Source organism: Boleophthalmus pectinirostris, unplaced genomic scaffold, assembly GCF_026225935.1.
Source record: "Boleophthalmus pectinirostris isolate CB_2022bp ecotype Guang Dong unplaced genomic scaffold, ASM2622593v1 HiC_scaffold_17, whole genome shotgun sequence".
NCBI lineage: Eukaryota > Metazoa > Chordata > Actinopteri > Gobiiformes > Gobiidae > Boleophthalmus > Boleophthalmus pectinirostris.
Genome location: NW_026571115.1, coordinates 37,758,201 through 37,775,548, shown reverse-complemented (window position 1 = coordinate 37,775,548; position 17,348 = coordinate 37,758,201). Strand labels below are relative to the sequence as shown.

The following is a 17,348-nucleotide window of genomic DNA, read 5'->3' as shown; positions in this document are numbered from 1 at the left end:
CTGAGACAGACCTGAGTCCTGAGACAGACCTGAGAGACAGACCTGAGACAGACCTGAGACAGACCTGAGTCCTGAGACAGACCTGAGACAGACAGACCCTGAGACAGACCTGAGACCTGAGTCCTGAGACAGACCTGAGTCCTGAGACAGACCTGAGACAGACCTGAGACAGACCTGAGTCCTGAGACAGACCTGAGACAGACCTGAGACAGACCTGAGACAGACCTGAGACAGTCCTGAGACTGAGACCTGAGTCCTGACAGAGTCCTGAGACAGACCTGAGACCTGAGACCTGAGACAGTCCTGAGACAGACCTGAGACAGACCTGAGACAGTCCTGAGACCTGAGACAGACCTGAGACAGACCTGAGACAGACCTGAGACAGACCTGAGACAGTCCTCAGATAGTCCTGAGTCCTGAGACAGACCTGAGACAGACCTGAGACCTGAGACAGACCTGAGACAGACCTGAGACAGACCTGAGACAGACCCTGAGTCCTAGTCCTGAGACAGACCTGAGACAGACTGAGAGCCCTGAGACCTGAGACAGACTGAGACAGTCCTGAGTTAGTCCTGAGACAGTTCCCTGAGACCTGAGACCTGAGACCAGACCTGAGACAGTCCTGAGACAGACCTGAGACAGTCCTGAGACAGACCTTGAGACTGAGAGTCCTGAGACAGACCTGAGACAGTCCTGAGAGACCAGTCCTGAGACAGTCCTGAGACAGTCCTGAGACAGTCCTGAGACAGACCTGAGAGTCCTAGTCCTGAGACTGAGAGTCCTGAGAGACCAGTGAGACAGACCTGAGACTGAGACCTGAGACAGTGAGACCTGAGAGTCCTGAGACAGACCTGAGACAGACCTGAGACAGACCTGAGACAGTCCTGAGACAGAGACAGACAGTCCTGAGGACAGACCTGAGAGTCCTAGTCCTGAGACAGTCCTGAGAGACAGACCTGAGACAGACCTGAGATAGTCCTGAGACAGACCTGACCTGAGACCTGAGACACCTGAGACCTGAGACAGTCCTAGTCCTGAGACTGAGATAGTCCTGAGACAGACCTGACTGAGACAGACAGAGTCCTGAGAGACAGAGTCCTGAGACCTACCTGAGACAGACCTGAGACCAGACAGACCTGAGACAGTCCTGAGACAGACCTGAGACAGTCCTCCTGAGACAGACCTGAGACAGACCTGAGTTAGTCCTGAGACAGTCCTGAGACAGACCTGAGACAGACCTGAGACAGTCCTGAGACAGACCTAGATAGTCCTGAGACCTGAGACAGACCAGACCTGAGACAGACCTGAGTTAGTGAGTCCTGAGACAGTCCCTGAGACAGACCTGAGACAGACCTGAGACAGACCTGAGATAGACCTGAGTCCTGAGACAGACCTGAGACAGAGTCCTGAGACAGACCTGAGACAGTCCTGAGACAGACCTGAGACAGACCTGAGACAGACCTGAGAGACCTGAGAAGCAGTCCTGAGACAGACCTGACAGTCCTGAGAGACCTGAGACCTGAGACAGACCTGAGACAGACCTGAGTTAGTCCTGAGACAGACCTGAGACAGACCTGAGACAGACCTGAGACAGACCTGAGACAGACCTGAGACAGACCTGAGAGACCTGAGACAGACCTGAGAGTCCTGAGACAGACCTGAGACAGTCCTGAGACAGACCTGAGACAGACCTGAGACAGACCTGAGACAGTCCTGAGACAGACCTGAGACAGACCTGAGACAGTCCTGAGACAGACCTGAGACAGTCCTGAGACAGACCTGAGACCTGAGACAGACCTGAGACAGACCTGAGACAGACCTGAGTTAGTCCTGAGACAGTCCTGAGACAGACCTGAGTTAGTCCTGAGACAGACCTGAGACAGACCTGAGCTTGACTGTTGTCTTCTGTGTTCTGATTGGCTGTTGTCTTCTGTGTTCTGATTGGCTGTTGTCTTCTGTGTTCTGATTGGCTGTTGTCTTCTGTGTTCTGATTGGCTGTTCTCTTCTGTGTTCTGATTGGCTGTTGTCTTCTGTGTTCTGATTGGCTGTTGTCTTCTGTGTTCTGATTGGCTGTTCTGTGGCAGGTGCGAGGAGGAGAAGGAGAGTCGGAAGCGACAGGTGCGACCCTTGTTCCGACACTTCAGACGAATCGACGCCTGTCTGCAGCCGCGAGAGGCGTTCAGGGGCTCCGACGAGAGTAAGACCCTTTAGTCCTGGTTTAGTCCTGGTTTAGTCCTGGTTTAGACCTGGTTTAGTCCTGGTTTAGTCCTGGTTTGGTTTTCCTGGTTTAGTCCTGGTTTAGTCCTGGTTTAGTCCTGGTTTAGACCTGGTTAGTCCTGGTTAGTCCTGGTTTAGTCCTGGTTTAGTCCTGGTTTAGTCTGGTTTTGGTTTAGTCCTGGTTTAGACCTGGTTTCAGTCCTGGTTTAGTCCTGGTTCAGTCCTGGTTCAGTCCTGGTTTAGACCTGGTTTAGTTCTGGTTTTAGTCCTGGGTTAGTCCTGGTTTAGTCCTGGTTTAAGTCCTGGTTTAGTCCTGGTTTAGTCCTGGTTTAGTCCTGGTTAGTCCTGGTTTAGACCTGGTTTAGCCTGGTTTAGTCCTGGTTCTTTCCTGGTTTAGTCCTGGTTTAGTCCTGGTTCTTTCCTGGTTTTAGTCCTGGTTCAGTCCTGGTTTAGTCCTGGTTTAGTCCTGGTTTAGTCCTGGTTTAGTCCTGGTTCTTTCCTGGTTTAGTCCTGGTTTAGTCCTGGTTTAGTCCTGGTTTAGTCCTGGTTTAGTCCTGGTTTAGTCCTGGTTTAGTCCTGGTTTAGTCCTGGTTTAGTCCTGGTTTAGTCCTGGTTTAGTCCTGGTTTCTGGTTTAGTCCTGGTTCAGTCCTGGTTTAGTCCTGGTTTTCAGTCCTGGTTTAGTCCTGGTTTAGACCTGGTTTAGTCCTGGTTTAGTCCTGGTTCAGTCCTGGTTTAGACCTGGTTTAGTCCTGGTTTAGTCCTGGTTCAGTCCTGGTTTAGTCCTGGTTTAGTCCTGGTTTAGACCTGGTTTAGTCCTGGTTTAGTCCTGGTTCAGTCCTGGTTCAGTCCTGGTTTCAGTCCTGGTTTAGTCCTGGTTCAGTCCTGGTTTAGTCCTGGTTTAGTCCTGGTTTAGTCCTGGTTTAGTCCTGGTTCAGTCCTGGTTTAGACCTGGTTTAGTCCTGGTTTAGTCCTGTTAGTCTGGTTAGTCTGGTTTCAGTCCTGGGTTAGTCCTGGTTTAGTCCTGGTTTAGTCCTGGTTTAGTCCTGGTTTAGTCCTGGTTTAGTCCTGGTTTAGTCCTGGTTTAGTCCTGGTTTAGTCCTGGTTTAGTCTGGTTTAGACCTGGTTCAGTCCTGGTTTTGTTTCCTGTTTAGTCCTGGTTCAGTCCTGGTTCAGTCCTGGTTTAGTCCTGGTTTAGTCCTGGTTTAGACCTGGTTTAGACCTGGTTTAGTCCTGGTTAGTCCTGGTTAGTCCTGGTTTAGTCCTGGTTTAGTCCTGGTTTAGACCTGTTTAGTCCTTTCAGTCCTGGTTAGACCTGGTTCAGTTCCTGGGTTTAGTCCTGGTTTAGTCCTGGTTTAGTCCTGGTTTAGTCCTGGTTCAGTCCTGGTTTAGTCCTGGTTTAGACCTGGTTTAGTCCTTTAGTCCTGGTTCAGTCCTGGTTTAGACCTGGTTTAGACCTGGTTCAGTCCTGGTTTGGTTTAGTCCTGGTTTAGTTTAGGTTTAGACCTGGTTAGTCCTGGTTTAGTCCTGTTCAGTCCTGGTTTAGTCCTGGTTTAGACCTGGTTTAGACCTGGTTTAGTCCTGGTTCATCCTGGTTTAGACCTGGTTCAGTCCTGGTTTAGTCCTGGTTCAGTCCTGGTTAGTCCTGGTTTAGACCTGGTTTAGTCCTGGTTTAGTCCTGGTTTAGTCCTGGTTTAGTCCTGGTTTAGACCTGGTTTCCTGGTTTAGTCCTGGTTTAGTCCTGGTTAGTCCTGGTTTAGTCCTGGTTAGTCCTGGTTTAGTTTCCTGGTTAGTCCTGGTTTACCTGGTTCAGTCCTGGTTTAGTCCTGGTTTAGTCCTGGTTTCTGGTTTACCTGGTTTAGACCTGGTTTAGTCCTGGTTTAGTCCTGGTTTAGTCCTGGTTCAGTCAGTCCTGGTTTGTCCTGTTTAGTCCTGGTTAGTCCTGGTTTAGTCCTGGTTTAGTCCTGGTTTAGTCCTGGTTTTCCTGGACCTGGTAGTCTGGTTTAGACCTGGTTTAGTCCTGGTTTAGTCCTGGTTTAGTCCTGGTTTAGTCCTGGTTTAGTCCTGGTTTAGTCCTGGTTTAGACCTGGTTTAGTCCTGGTTTAGTCCTGGTTTAGTCCTGGTTTAGTCCTGGTTTAGTCCTGGTTTAGTCCTGGTTAGTCCTGGTTTAGTCCTGGTTTAGTCCTGGTTTAGTCCTGGTTTAGACCTGGTTTAGTCCTGGTTTAGTCCTGGTTTAGACCTGGTTTAGACCTGGTTTAGACCTGGTTCAGTCCTGGTTTAGTCCTGGTTTAGTCCTGCTGTACAGTAGATCTGACCCAGACCTGGTCCAGGATCCTGTTGATTACAGTTCTGCACGACGACCTGACGCAAAACAGTGAAAGCTCATTGTGGGCAGGAGCGGGCAGGAGCGGGCAGGAGCGGGCAGGAGCGGGCAGGAGCGGGCAGGAGCGGGCAGGAGCGGGCGTGGGCAGGTGAGAAGATAAATCTCAGTCCTGCAAACTAAATCCTCGTGTCTCCACTCCGCGCTCTGATTGGTCCAAACGCTCCACTCCGCGCTCTGATTGGTCCAAACGCTCCACGCCGCGCACTGATTGGTCCAAACGCTCCACTCCGCGCTCTGATTGGTCCAAACGCTCCACGCCGCGCTCTGATTGGTCCAAATGCTCCACTCCGCACACGTTACAGACGTCACACGGTGGGAGGAGTCTGGATTCAGGAAATAAATGTGGAAGAGAAAATTATTTTTGTGCCCATGAGCCAAACCGGTCCTGGTCCCGATCCTGGTCCTGGTCTCGGTCTGAGTCCTGATCCCGGTCCTGGTCCTGATCCTGGTCCTTGTCCCGGTCTGAGTGGTCCCGGTCTGAGTCCGGTCTGAGTCCCGGTCTGAGTCCTGGTCGGTCCTGAGTCGGTCTGAGTCGGTCTGAGTCCCGGTCTGAAGGTCTGAGTCTCGGTCTGAGTCGGTCTCGGTCTGAGTCTCGGTCTGAGTCCGGTCTGAGTCTCGGTCTGAGTCTCGGTCTGAGTCTCGGTCTGAGTCCGGTCTGAGTCGGTCTGAGTCCTGAGTCTGAGTCCGGTCTGAGTCTCGGTCTGAGTCTCGGTCTGAGTCTCGGTCTGAGTCTCGGTCTGAGTCCCGGTCTGAGTCTCGGTCTGAGTCCTCGGTCTGAGTCCGGTCGGTCTGGTCTGGTCTCGGTCTGAGTCCCGGTCTGAGTCCCGGTCTGAGTCGGTCTGAGTCCCGGTCCTGAGTCGGTCTGAGTCGGTCTGAGTCGGTCTGAGTCTCGGTCTGAGTCCCGGTCTGAGTCCCGGTCTGAGTCCCGGTCTGAGTCTCGGTCTGAGTCTCGGTCTGAGTCTCTGGTCTGAGTCCCGGTCTGAGTCTCGGTCTGAGTCCCGGTCTGAGTCTCGGTCTGAGTCTCGGTCTGAGTCCCGGTCTGAGTCCCGGTCTGAGTCCCGGTCTGAGTCGGTCTGAGTCCGGTCTGAGTCGGTCTGAGTCTCGGTCTGAGTCGGTCTGAGTCTCGGTCTGAGTCTGAGTCGGTCTGAGTCCCGGTCTGAGTCCCGGTCTGAGTCTCGGTCTGAGTCTCGAGTCTGAGTCTGAGTCGGTCTGAGTCCCGGTCTGAGTCTCGGTCTGAGTCCCGGTCTGAGTCTCGGTCTGAGTCTCGGTCTGAGTCTCGGTCTGAGTCCCGGTCTGAGTCCCGGTCTGAGTCTCGGTCTGAGTCCCGGTCTGAGTCCCGGTCTGAGTCCGGTCTGAGTCTCGGTCTGAGTCTCGGTCTGAGTCCCGGTCTGAGTCTCGGTCTGAGTCTCGGTCTGAGTCCCGGTCTGAGTCCCGGTCTGAGTCTCGGTCTGAGTCCCGGTCTGAGTCCCGGTCTGAGTCCTGGTCCGTGTCAGTCTTCTGCAGGGTCTACACTCCTGATCACTCGTACGTGACGATCCGGAGTCGACTCTCGTGTAAAGTCGGTGAGATCTTGGCTCTGGTCCGAGAGAAGCTCCAGTACAGCGAAGACCAGCCCGTCCTGCCGGGACACCTGGTCCTGGTGGCCGTGTCCTCGGCCGGAGGTAAGACCCGCTTCAGTCCTGGTCTAGTCCCGGTCTAGTCCCGGTCTAGTCCCGGTCTAGTCCCGGTCTCAGTCATGTTTGTGGTTTCAGAAAAAGTGGTTTTCCGTCCGTCAGATGAAGCTGTTTTCACGACTCTGGGCGTAAACACTCACCTGTTCACCTGCGAACCCCGAGAACTCGACACTCTGGTGAGTACTGCTGGACCTGGACCCGGACCCGGACCTGGACCCAGACCTGGACCCAGACCTGGACCCAGACCTGAACCCGACCTGGACCCAGACCTGGACCTGGTGTTTGTGTTTCTGTGACTCTGGAGTAGTCTGAGTACTTCTACATGTGTACTCTATGTACTTTTCCTGTGCAGTACTCTGACCTGTGTACTGTGTGTACTTACTGTGTGTACTGTGTGTACTGTGTGTATTTACTGTGTGTACTTTGCGTCAGATGCCCCTCCCGGAGGAGATCCACTGGAGTCCTGGAGACTCTAAACTCCACGACATGTCGGCGGAGGAAGTGTCCAACCAACTGGTCACGTTCGACTGGGAACTGTTCACCTGCGTCCACGAGGTCTGCACCTGTCTGCACCTGCCTGCCTGCACCTGCCTGCACCTGTCTGCACTTGCCTGCACCTGTCTACACCTGTCTGCACCTGCCTGCACCTGTCTGCTCCTGCCTGCACCTGCCTGCACCTGTCTGCACCTGCCTGCACCTGTCTGCACCTGTCTGCACCTGTCTGCACCTGTCTACACCTGTCTGCACCTGTCTGCACCTGTCTGCACCCGCTTGCTCCTGTCTGCACCTGTCTGTCTGCACCTGTCTTCTCCTGTCTGTACCCGCTTGCTCCTGTCTGCACCTGTCAGTTCCTGTCTCAGTTCCTGTCTGCACCTGTCTGCTCCTGTCTGCTTGTGTTGTTCTGCAGTATTTGTTATGTACTTTGTGTAGTATTTTGTTGTATATTTGTGTAGTACTCGATGTATATTTGTGTAGTACTCGTTGTATATTTGTGTAGTACTCGTTGTATATTTGTGTAGTACTCGTTGTATATTTGTGTAGTACTCACTGTGTACTTTGTGTAGTACTCGTTGTATATTTGTGTAGTACTCGTTGTATATTTGTGTAGTACTCGTTGTATATTTGTGTAGTACTCGTTGTATATTTGTGTAGTACTCGTCGTGTACTTTGTGTAGTACTCGTCGTATATTTGTGTAGTACTCGTCGTGTACTTTGTGTAGTACTTGTTGTATATTTGTGTAGTACTCATCGTGTACTTTGTGTAGTACTCGTTGTATATTTGTGTAATACTCGTCGTGTACTTTGTGTAGTACTCGTTGTATATTTGTGTAGTACTTGTTGTGTACTTTGTGTAGTACTCGTCGTATATTCGTGTAGTACTTGTTGTGTACTTTGTGTAGTACTCGTCGTGTACTTTGTGTAGTACTCGTTGTATATTTGTGTAGTACTTGTTGTGTACTTTGTGTAGTACTCGTCGTGTACTTTGTGTAGTACTCGTATATTTGTGTAGTACTCGTCGTGTACTTTGTGTAGTACTTGTTGTATATTTGTGTAGTACTCGTCGTGTACTTTGTGTAGTACTCGTTGTATATTTGTGTAGTACTTGTCGTATATTTGTGTAGTACTTGTTGTGTACTTTGTGTAGTACTTGTTGTGTACTTTGTGTAGTACTTGTCGTATATTTGTGTAGTACTCGTTGTATATTTGTGTAGTACTTGTTGTGTACTTTGTGTAGTACTCGTATGTTTGTGTAGTACTTGTTGTGTACTTTGTGTAGTACTCGTATATTTGTGTAGTACTTGTTGTGTACTTTGTGTAGTACTTGTTGTGTACTTTGTGTAGTACTCATATATTTGTGTAGTACTTGTTGTGTACTTTGTGTAGTACTCGTATATTTGTGTAGTACTTGTTGTGTACTTTGTGTAGTACTCGTATATTTGTGTAGTACTTGTTGTGTACTTTGTGTAGTACTTGTTGTGTACTTTGTGTAGTACTCGTATATTTGTGTAGTACTTGTTGTGTACTTTGTGTAGTACTTGTTGTGTACTTTGTGTAGTACTCGTATATTTGTGTAGTACTTGTTGTGTACTTTGTGTAGTACTCGTATATTTGTGTAGTACTTGTTGTGTACTTTGTGTAGTACTCGTATATTTGTGTAGTACTGTTGTAGTACTTGTTTGTTTGTGTAGTACTTTGTGTAGTACTTGTTGTGTACTTTGTTGTAGTACTCGTATATTGTGTGTAGTACTTTGTGTAGTACTTTGTGTGTACTGTGTGTACTTGTGTAGTACTTTTGTGTAGTACTCGTATATTTGTGTAGTACTTGTTGTGTACTTTGTGTAGTACTCGTATATTTGTGTAGTACTTGTTGTGTACTTTGTGTAGTACTCGTATATTTGTGTAGTACTTGTTGTGTACTTTGTGTAGTACTTGTTGTGTACTTTGTGTAGTACTCAGGGTGTGCTGGTTCTTCTTCANTTACTGTGTGTACTGTGTGTATTTACTGTGTGTACTTTGCGTCAGATGCCCCTCCCGGAGGAGATCCACTGGAGTCCTGGAGACTCTAAACTTCACGACATGTCGGCGGAGGAAGTGTCCAACCAACTGGTCACGTTCGACTGGGAACTGTTCACCTGCGTCCACGAGGTCTGCACCTGCCTGCACCTGCCTGCACCTGTCTGCACTTGCCTGCACCTGTCTACACCTGTCTGCACCTGCCTGCACCTGTCTGCTCCTGCCTGCACCTGCCTGCACCTGTCTGCACCTGCCTGCACCTGTCTACACCTGTCTGCACCTGTCTGCACCTGTCTGCACCTGTCTGCACCTGTCTGCACCTGTCTGCTCCTGTCTGCACCTGTCTGTCTGCACCTGTCTTCTCCTGTCTGTACCCGCTTGCTCCTGTCTGCACCTGTCAGTTCCTGTCTGCACCTGTCTGCTTCTGTCTGCACCTGTCTGCTCCTGTCTGCTTGTGTTGTTCTGCAGTATTTGTTATGTACTTTGTGTAGTATTTGTTGTATATTTGTGTAGTACTCGATGTATATTTGTGTAGTACTCGTTGTATATTTGTGTAGTACTCGTTGTATATTTGTGTAGTACTCGTTGTATATTTGTGTAGTACTCACTGTGTACTTTGTGTAGTACTCGTTGTATATTTGTGTAGTACTCGTTGTATATTTGTGTAGTACTCGTTGTATATTTGTGTAGTACTCGTTGTATATTTGTGTAGTACTCGTCATGTACTTTGTGTAGTACTCGTCGTATATTTGTGTAGTACTCGTCGTGTACTTTGTGTAGTACTTGTTGTATATTTGTGTAGTACTCATCGTGTACTTTGTGTAGTACTCGTTGTATATTTGTGTAATACTCGTCGTGTACTTTGTGTAGTACTCGTTGTATATTTGTGTAGTACTTGTTGTGTACTTTGTGTAGTACTCGTCGTATATTCGTGTAGTACTTGTTGTGTGTACTTTGTGTAGTACTCGTCGTGTACTTTGTGTGTAGTACTCGTTGTATATTTGTGTAGTACTTGTTGTGTGTACTTTGTGTAGTACTCGTCGTGTACTTTGGTGTAGTACTCGTGTATATTTGTGTAGTACTCGTCGTGTACTTTGTGTAGTACTTGTTGTATATTTGTGTAGTACTCGTCGTGTACTTTGTGTAGTACTCGTTGTATATTTGTGTAGTACTTGTCGTATATTTGTGTAGTACTTGTTGTGTACTTTGTGTAGTACTTGTTGTGTACTTTGTGTAGTACTTGTCGTATATTTGTGTAGTACTCGTTGTATATTTGTGTAGTACTTGTTGTGTACTTTGTGTAGTACTCGTATGTTTGTGTAGTGTGTGTAGTACTTGTTGTGTACTTTGTGTAGTACTTCGTAGTATTTTTGTGTAGTACTTGTTGTGTACTTTGTGTAGTACTCGTATATTGTGTAGTACTTGTTTGTGTACTTTGTGTAGTAGTACTCGTATATTTTGTGTAGTACTTGTTGTGTACTTTGTGTAGTACTCGTATATTTGTGTGTAGTACTTGTTGTGTACTTTGTGTAGTACTTATTTGTGTAGTACTTGTCTTGTGTGTAGTATTTGTGTAGTAGTTGTGTAGTACTTGTGTGTAGTGTACTTATGTGTAGTAGTAGTACTTGTTGTGTACTTTGTGTAGTACTCGTATATTTGTGTAGTGTAGTACTCGTATATTTGTGTAGTACTTGTTGTGTACTTTGTGTAGTACTTGTTGTGTACTTTGTGTATATTTGTGTAGTACTTGTGTACTTTGTGTAGTACTTGTGTGTACTTGTACTTTGTGTAGTACTTGTTGTGTACTTTGTGTAGTACTTGTTGTGTACTTTGTGTAGTACTCAGGGTGTGCTGGTTCTTCTTCAGGTGGAGTTCGTGTGTTATGTGTTTCATGGGGAACAGTCTCGGTGGCGCCCCCTGAACCTGGAGCTGGTACTGCAGCGCTGCAGTGAAGTACAGTCGTGGGTTTGTACTGAAGTACTTCAGTGTCAGAGTCTCCCCAAGAGAGTACAACTACTGCGCAAGTTCATCAAGATCGCAGCACTGTGAGTACTGCAAATACTACAAATAGTACAAATACTACAGTATTACTGCAGCACTGTGAGTACTTCTACTGTACTGTACTACTACTACTACTACTATTACTAATACTACTACTACTACAGTACTAATACTACTATGACAGTACTACTGCAGCGCTGTGAGTACTACAAATACTACAAATACTACTACTAGAGTATTAATACTACTACAGTACTACTGCAGCGCTGTGAGTACGTTTACTAATATAACTACTATAGTACTGCAGCTCTTTGAGTACTTTTACTACTGTACTTCTACTGCAGTACTGTAGTTCTACTACTGATGAGTACTTCTCTTACCATACTGTAGTAGCTGTAAAGTACAGAGTACTATGAGTACTTCTTCTGTAGTACTCTTGGTGTGTTGCTGCACAGTGGCCACAGGGGGGCAGCAGTCACTCTCGTGTACTGCAGTAATAGTACTGCCTGTGAGTAACAGTACTCCCCTGTACTGCAGTACTGTGTGTACAGTAGTACTGTGTGTACTGCAGTACTTTGTGTATTTCAGGTGTAAACAGCAGTACTGTAGTACTGTAGTACTTTGTGTATTTCAGGTGTAAACAGCAGTACTGTAGTACTGTAGTACTGTAGTGTGTATTTCAGGTGTAAACAGCAGTACTGTAGTACTGTAGTACTTTGTGTATTTCAGGTGTAAACAGCAGTACTGTAGTACTGTAGTACTTTGTGTATTTCAGGTGTAAACAGCAGTACTGTAGTACTGTAGTACTTTGTGTATTTCAGGTGTAAACAGCAGTACTGTAGTACTGTAGTACTTTGTGTATTTCAGGTGTAAACAGCAGTACTGTAGTACTGTAGTACTGTAGTACTTTGTGTATTTCAGGTGTAAACAGCAGTACTGTAGTACTGTAGTACTGTAGTACTTTGTGTATTTCAGGTGTAAACAGCAGTACTGTAGTACTGTAGTACTGTAGTACTTTGTGTATTTCAGGTGTAAACAGCAGTACTGTAGTACTGTAGTACTGTAGTACTTTGTGTATTTCAGGTGTAAACAGCAGTACTGTAGTACTGTAGTACTGTAGTACTTTGTGTATTTCAGGTGTAAACAGCAGTACTGTAGTACTGTAGTACTGTAGTACTTTGTGTATTTCAGGTGTAAACAGCAGTACTGTAGTACTGTAGTACTGTAGTACTTTGTGTATTTCAGGTGTAAACAGCAGTACTGTAGTACTGTAGTACTGTAGTACTGTAGTACTTTGTGTATTTCAGGTGTAAACAGCAGTACTGTAGTACTGTAGTACTGTAGTACTTTGTGTATTTCAGGTGTAAACAGCAGCAGGATCTTCTGTCGTTTCTCGCTGTGGTTCTGGGTTTGGACAATCCAGCTCTGAGTCGACTGCGCCTCACCTGGGAGGTACTGACCCGAGTCCTCTAGACCAGGACTAGACCAGGTCTAGACCTGGTCTAGTCCTGGTCTAGTCCTGGTCTAGACCTGGTCTAGACCTGGTCTAGTCCTGGTCTAGACCTGGTCTAGTCCTGGTTTAATTCTTGTGTATTTCAGGGTTTACCGGGAAAGTTCCGAAAACAGTTCCAGCAGTTTGAGAGTCTCGCTGTGAGTAACACACACACACAACACACACACACACAACACACACACACACAACACACACACACACACACACACACACACACACACACACACACACACACACACACACACACACACACACACACACACACACACACACACACACACACACACACACACACACACACACACACACACACACACACACACACACACACACACACACACACACACACACACACACACACACACACACACACACACACACACACACACACACACACACACACACACACACACACACACACACACACACACACACACACACACACACACACACACACACACACACACACACACACACACACACACACACACACACACACACACAACACATATACACACACACACAACACATATACACACACACACACAACACACACACACACACACACACACACACACAACACACAACACACACACACGTGTCTGTGCACGCTCACGTGTATGTTGTGTGTGTGTGTGTGTGTGTTTTCAGGACCCGTCTCGTAATCATAAGTCGTACAGAGACCTGCTCCAGACGCTCAGACCTCCACTCATCCCCTTCACCCCCCTGCTGCTCAAAGGTACTGTCCCCCTCTCTGTGTGTCCCTCTGTCCTCTCTGTGTGTCCTCTGTGTGTCCTCTGTCCTCTCTGTGTGTGTCCCTCTGTCCTCTCTGTGTGTGTGTCCCTCTGTCCCCCTCTCTGTGTGTGTGTCCCTCTGTCCTCTCTGTGTGTGTGTCCCTCTGTCCTCTCTGTGTGTCCCTCTCTCTGTGTGTCCCTGTGTGTCCCTCTGTCCCCCTCTCTGTGTGTCCCTCTGTCCCCCTCTCTGTGTGTGTGTCCCTCTGTCCTCTCTGTGTGTGTCCCCTCTCTCTGTGTGTCCCTCTGTCCCCCTCTCTGTGTGTGTGTCCCCTCTGTCCCCTCTCTGTGTGTCCCCCTCTCTGTCTGTGTGTCCCTCTGTCCTCTCTGTGTGTCCCTCTGTGTGTCCCTCTGTCCTCTCTGTGTGTCCTTCTGTCCTCTCTGTGTGTCCCTCTGTCCTCTCTGTGTGTCCCTCTCTGTGTGTCCCTCGTGTCCCTCTGTCCTCTCTGTGTGTGTGTCCCCTCTGTCCTCTCTGTGTGTCCCTCTCTGTGTGTCCCTCTGTCCTCTCTGTGTGTCCCTCTCTGTGTGTCCCTCTGTCCTCTCTGTGTGTCCCTCTCTGTGTGTCCCTCTCTGTGTGTCCCTCTGTGTGTCCCTCTGTCCTCTCTGTGTGTGTCCCTCTGTCCTCTCTGTGTGTCCCCTCTGTGTGTCCCTCTGTCCCCCTCTCTGTGTGTGTGTCCCTCTGTCCTCTCTGTGTGTGTGTCCTCTGTCCTCTCTGTCCTCTGTCCCTGTCAGACCCTCTGGAGGCTCTGACCGTGTTTCTGTTCCAGACCTCACCTTCCTCCACGAGAGCTGCAAGACCTTCCACGGAGACCTGGTCAACTTTGAGAAGATGGTGAGTCCTGGTTTAGTCCTGGTTTAGTCCTGGTTTAGTCCTGGTTTAGTCCTGGTTTAGTCCTGGTTTCACAGAGAGGAGGTGGACCCAGACACACATGACACAGGATTCCTACCAAGATCATAACGGAGCATTTCCTGTTTCCTGTTTCAGCACAAAGTGGCAGAGATGGTGCGAACGATCCGACGCTACAGAAGCTCACAACTGCGTAAGTGTGTCACACACTGGACCCTCGCACACTGGACCCTCGCACACTGGACCTTCGCACACTGGACCCTCGCACACTGGACCCTCGCACACTGGACCCTCGCACACTGGACCCTCGCACACTGGACCTCGCACACTGGACCCTTCGCACACTGGACCCTCGCACACTGGACCTCGCACACTGGACGCACACTGGACTCGCACACTGGACCTCGCACACTGGACCCTCGCACACTGGACTTCGCACACTGGACCCTCGCACACTGGACCCTCGCACACTGGACTCTCGCACACTACACCCTCGCACACTGGATCCTCGCACACTGGACTCTCGCACACTGGACTCTCGCACACTGGACTCTCGCACACTGGACCCTCGCACACTGGACTCTTGCACACTGGACCCTCGCACACGGGACCCTCACAAATTGGACCAGGGGTGGGCAAACTACGGCCCGGGGGCTGTATGCGGCCCTTTAAACCTTTTAATCCGGCCGCCGAACTGGAATAAATTACAATAATAAACCTTGTTGATGTTTTATTTGTCATGCATTTCCGGCGTTTCCCAGTAGATGGCGCACTATATATATATATATATATATATATATATATATATATATATATATATATATATATATATATATATATATATATATATATACACACATTGAGGTGCGGTGTATTATGTTGGCCACTGTGCTTTATGGGAAAGTGTTCTTACAGGAGTTATTCGGACCATGAGTGAAGTAGTGGTGAAGCTATAACCTTGCACTGCTTCCATTTTGATTTAGTAAAAAGCAAAGACAAGAACTTAACAGACGTTGTGTCACAAAACTTAATGCATGACAAATAAAACATCAACAAGGTTCATTATTGTAATTTATTACCAGTTCGGCGGCCGGATTAAAAGGTTTAAAGGGCCACATACAGCCCCCGGGCCGTAGTTTGCCCACTCCTGCACTAGACCCTCGCACACTGGACCCTCGCACACTGGACCCTCGCACACTGGACTCTCGCACACTGGACCCTCGCACACTACACCCTCGCACACTGGACCCTCGCACACTGGACTCTCGCACACTGGACCCTCGCACACTACACCCTCGCACACTAGACCCTCGCACACTGGACTCTCGCACACTACACCCTCACACACTGGACCCTCACACACTGGACCCTCGCACACTGACCTCACACTACACCCTCGCACACTGGACCCTCACACACTACACCCTCGCACACTGGACCCTCGCACACTGGACTCTCGCACACTACACACACACTGGACCCTCACACACTGGACCCTCGCACACTGGACCCTCACACACACTGGACCCTCGCACACTGGACCTCGCACACTGGACCTCGCACACTGGACCTCGCACACTGGACCCTCGCACACTGGACCCTCGCACACTACACCCTCGCACACTGGACCCTCGCACACTGGACTCTCGCACACTGGACCCTCGCACACTACACCCTCGCACACTGGACCCTCGCACACTGGACTCTCGCACACTGGACCCTCGCACACTACACCCTCGCACACTAGACCCTCGCACACTGGACTCTCGCACACTACACCCTCACACACTGGACCCTCACACACTGGACCCTCGCACACTGGACCCTCACACACTACACCCTCGCACACTGGACCCTCACACACTACACCCTCGCACACTGGACCCTCGCACACTGGACTCTCGCACACTACACCCTCACACACTGGACCCTCACACACTGGACCCTCGCACACTGGACCCTCACACACTACACCCTCGCACGCTGGACCCTCACACACTACACCCTCGCACGCTGGACCCTCACACACTGGACCCTCGCACACTGGACTCTCGCACACTGGACCCTCGCACACTGGACTCTCGCACACTGGACCCTCGCACACTGGACTCTCGCACACTGGACCCTCGCACACTGGACCTGCAGACCCTCTGTGTGAAACAGAACTGCCCCCTGATGATCCCGGTCCCTCAGGACATTCTGTCTCACCTGTCTTCCCTGTCTCACCCGTCTCACCCGTCTCACCTGTCGCACCTGTCGCACCTGTCTGTTGTAGCTGTGGACACAGAGACGTCTCCGTCTCACCTCCAGACGAAGGCGTACGTCCGACAGCTTCAGGTCATCGACAACCAGAACCTCCTGTTTGACATGTCCTGCAAACTGGAGCCTAAAGACACCTAGAAATACAACCCGCAACCTGCAACCCCATCAGGCCCAACGGCACCAGGGAAAACAACCCGCAACCCCGTCAGGCCCAACGGCACCAGGGAAAACAACCCGCAACCCCGTCAGGCCCAACGGCACCAGGGAAAACAACCCGCAACCCCGTCAGGCCCAACGGCACCAGGGAAAACAACCCGCAACCCCGTCAGGCCCAACGGCACCAGGGAAAACAACCTGCAACCCAAAAAATAAATTAAATAAATTAAAATTTAAATATTTAAGTCTGTGATACTGAACCACTGAGACCAGAGTTCCAAGGATTATTCCAGAACTAAACCAGGACTAACCAGGACTGAGGGTCGGTCTGGTACTGGAGTTTGTGGAGAACTGTTTTCATGGAACATTAAACTGGTACTGGCCACAAACCTCGTCCTGGACCCGCCCATGGGGAGGGGGGGTGCTGGACCCGCCCATGGGGAGGGGGGGTGCTGGACCCGCCCATGGGGAAGGGGGGTGCTGGACCCGCCCACAAACTGAGGCTGAACTCTTCGGGAAAAGCGGCGGCCATTTTGTGCTGAGACTCAAAATGGCCGTCGCTGAATTTTTTTTAACTTTGACGCTTCTTTTGGCGGCGCGGCGGCGGGCGGCGGTGGCGGCGGCCGGCGGCTGGCGGCGGTGGCCGATGGCGGCGGCGGCGGTGGCCGATGGCGGCGGCGGCGGCGGCAGCGACACATTTATCATGACGGGATTTTTTAAGTGTTTCAAATAAAACTAGAGAATATTTTGTGATGAAACTCGGACGCTGCTAAAACTAAAACAACAAATATGACAAAAACAAAAACTTCTACAAACAGTTTGTCCTGTTTAGAACCTGACGCACACACACACACATACACACACACATACACACAACACACAACTATACACACACACATACACAACACACACAACTATACACACATACACACACACAACACACAACTATACACACACACACATACACACACACACACACAACTATACACACAT

General features: G+C 49.4%; 1 protein-coding gene across 1 annotated transcript in view; it reads left to right on the top strand.

The window, feature by feature from the left end:
* The window catches only part of rapgefl1 (Rap guanine nucleotide exchange factor (GEF)-like 1), a 30,538-nt gene extending 13,613 nt beyond the window's left edge, over positions 1 to 16,925 (top strand). Inside the window, 11 exon segments of the mRNA XM_055152459.1 lie at positions 2,085 to 2,197; positions 6,092 to 6,259; positions 6,350 to 6,447; positions 8,795 to 8,917; positions 10,652 to 10,830; positions 12,148 to 12,238; positions 12,386 to 12,436; positions 12,951 to 13,038; positions 13,858 to 13,922; positions 14,076 to 14,130; positions 16,213 to 16,925. Coding sequence (XP_055008434.1) covers positions 2,085 to 2,197; positions 6,092 to 6,259; positions 6,350 to 6,447; positions 8,795 to 8,917; positions 10,652 to 10,830; positions 12,148 to 12,238; positions 12,386 to 12,436; positions 12,951 to 13,038; positions 13,858 to 13,922; positions 14,076 to 14,130; positions 16,213 to 16,337 — 1,156 coding nt within the window. The 3' untranslated portion in view covers positions 16,338 to 16,925.
* The last annotated feature ends 423 nt before the right edge of the window (positions 16,926 to 17,348 follow it).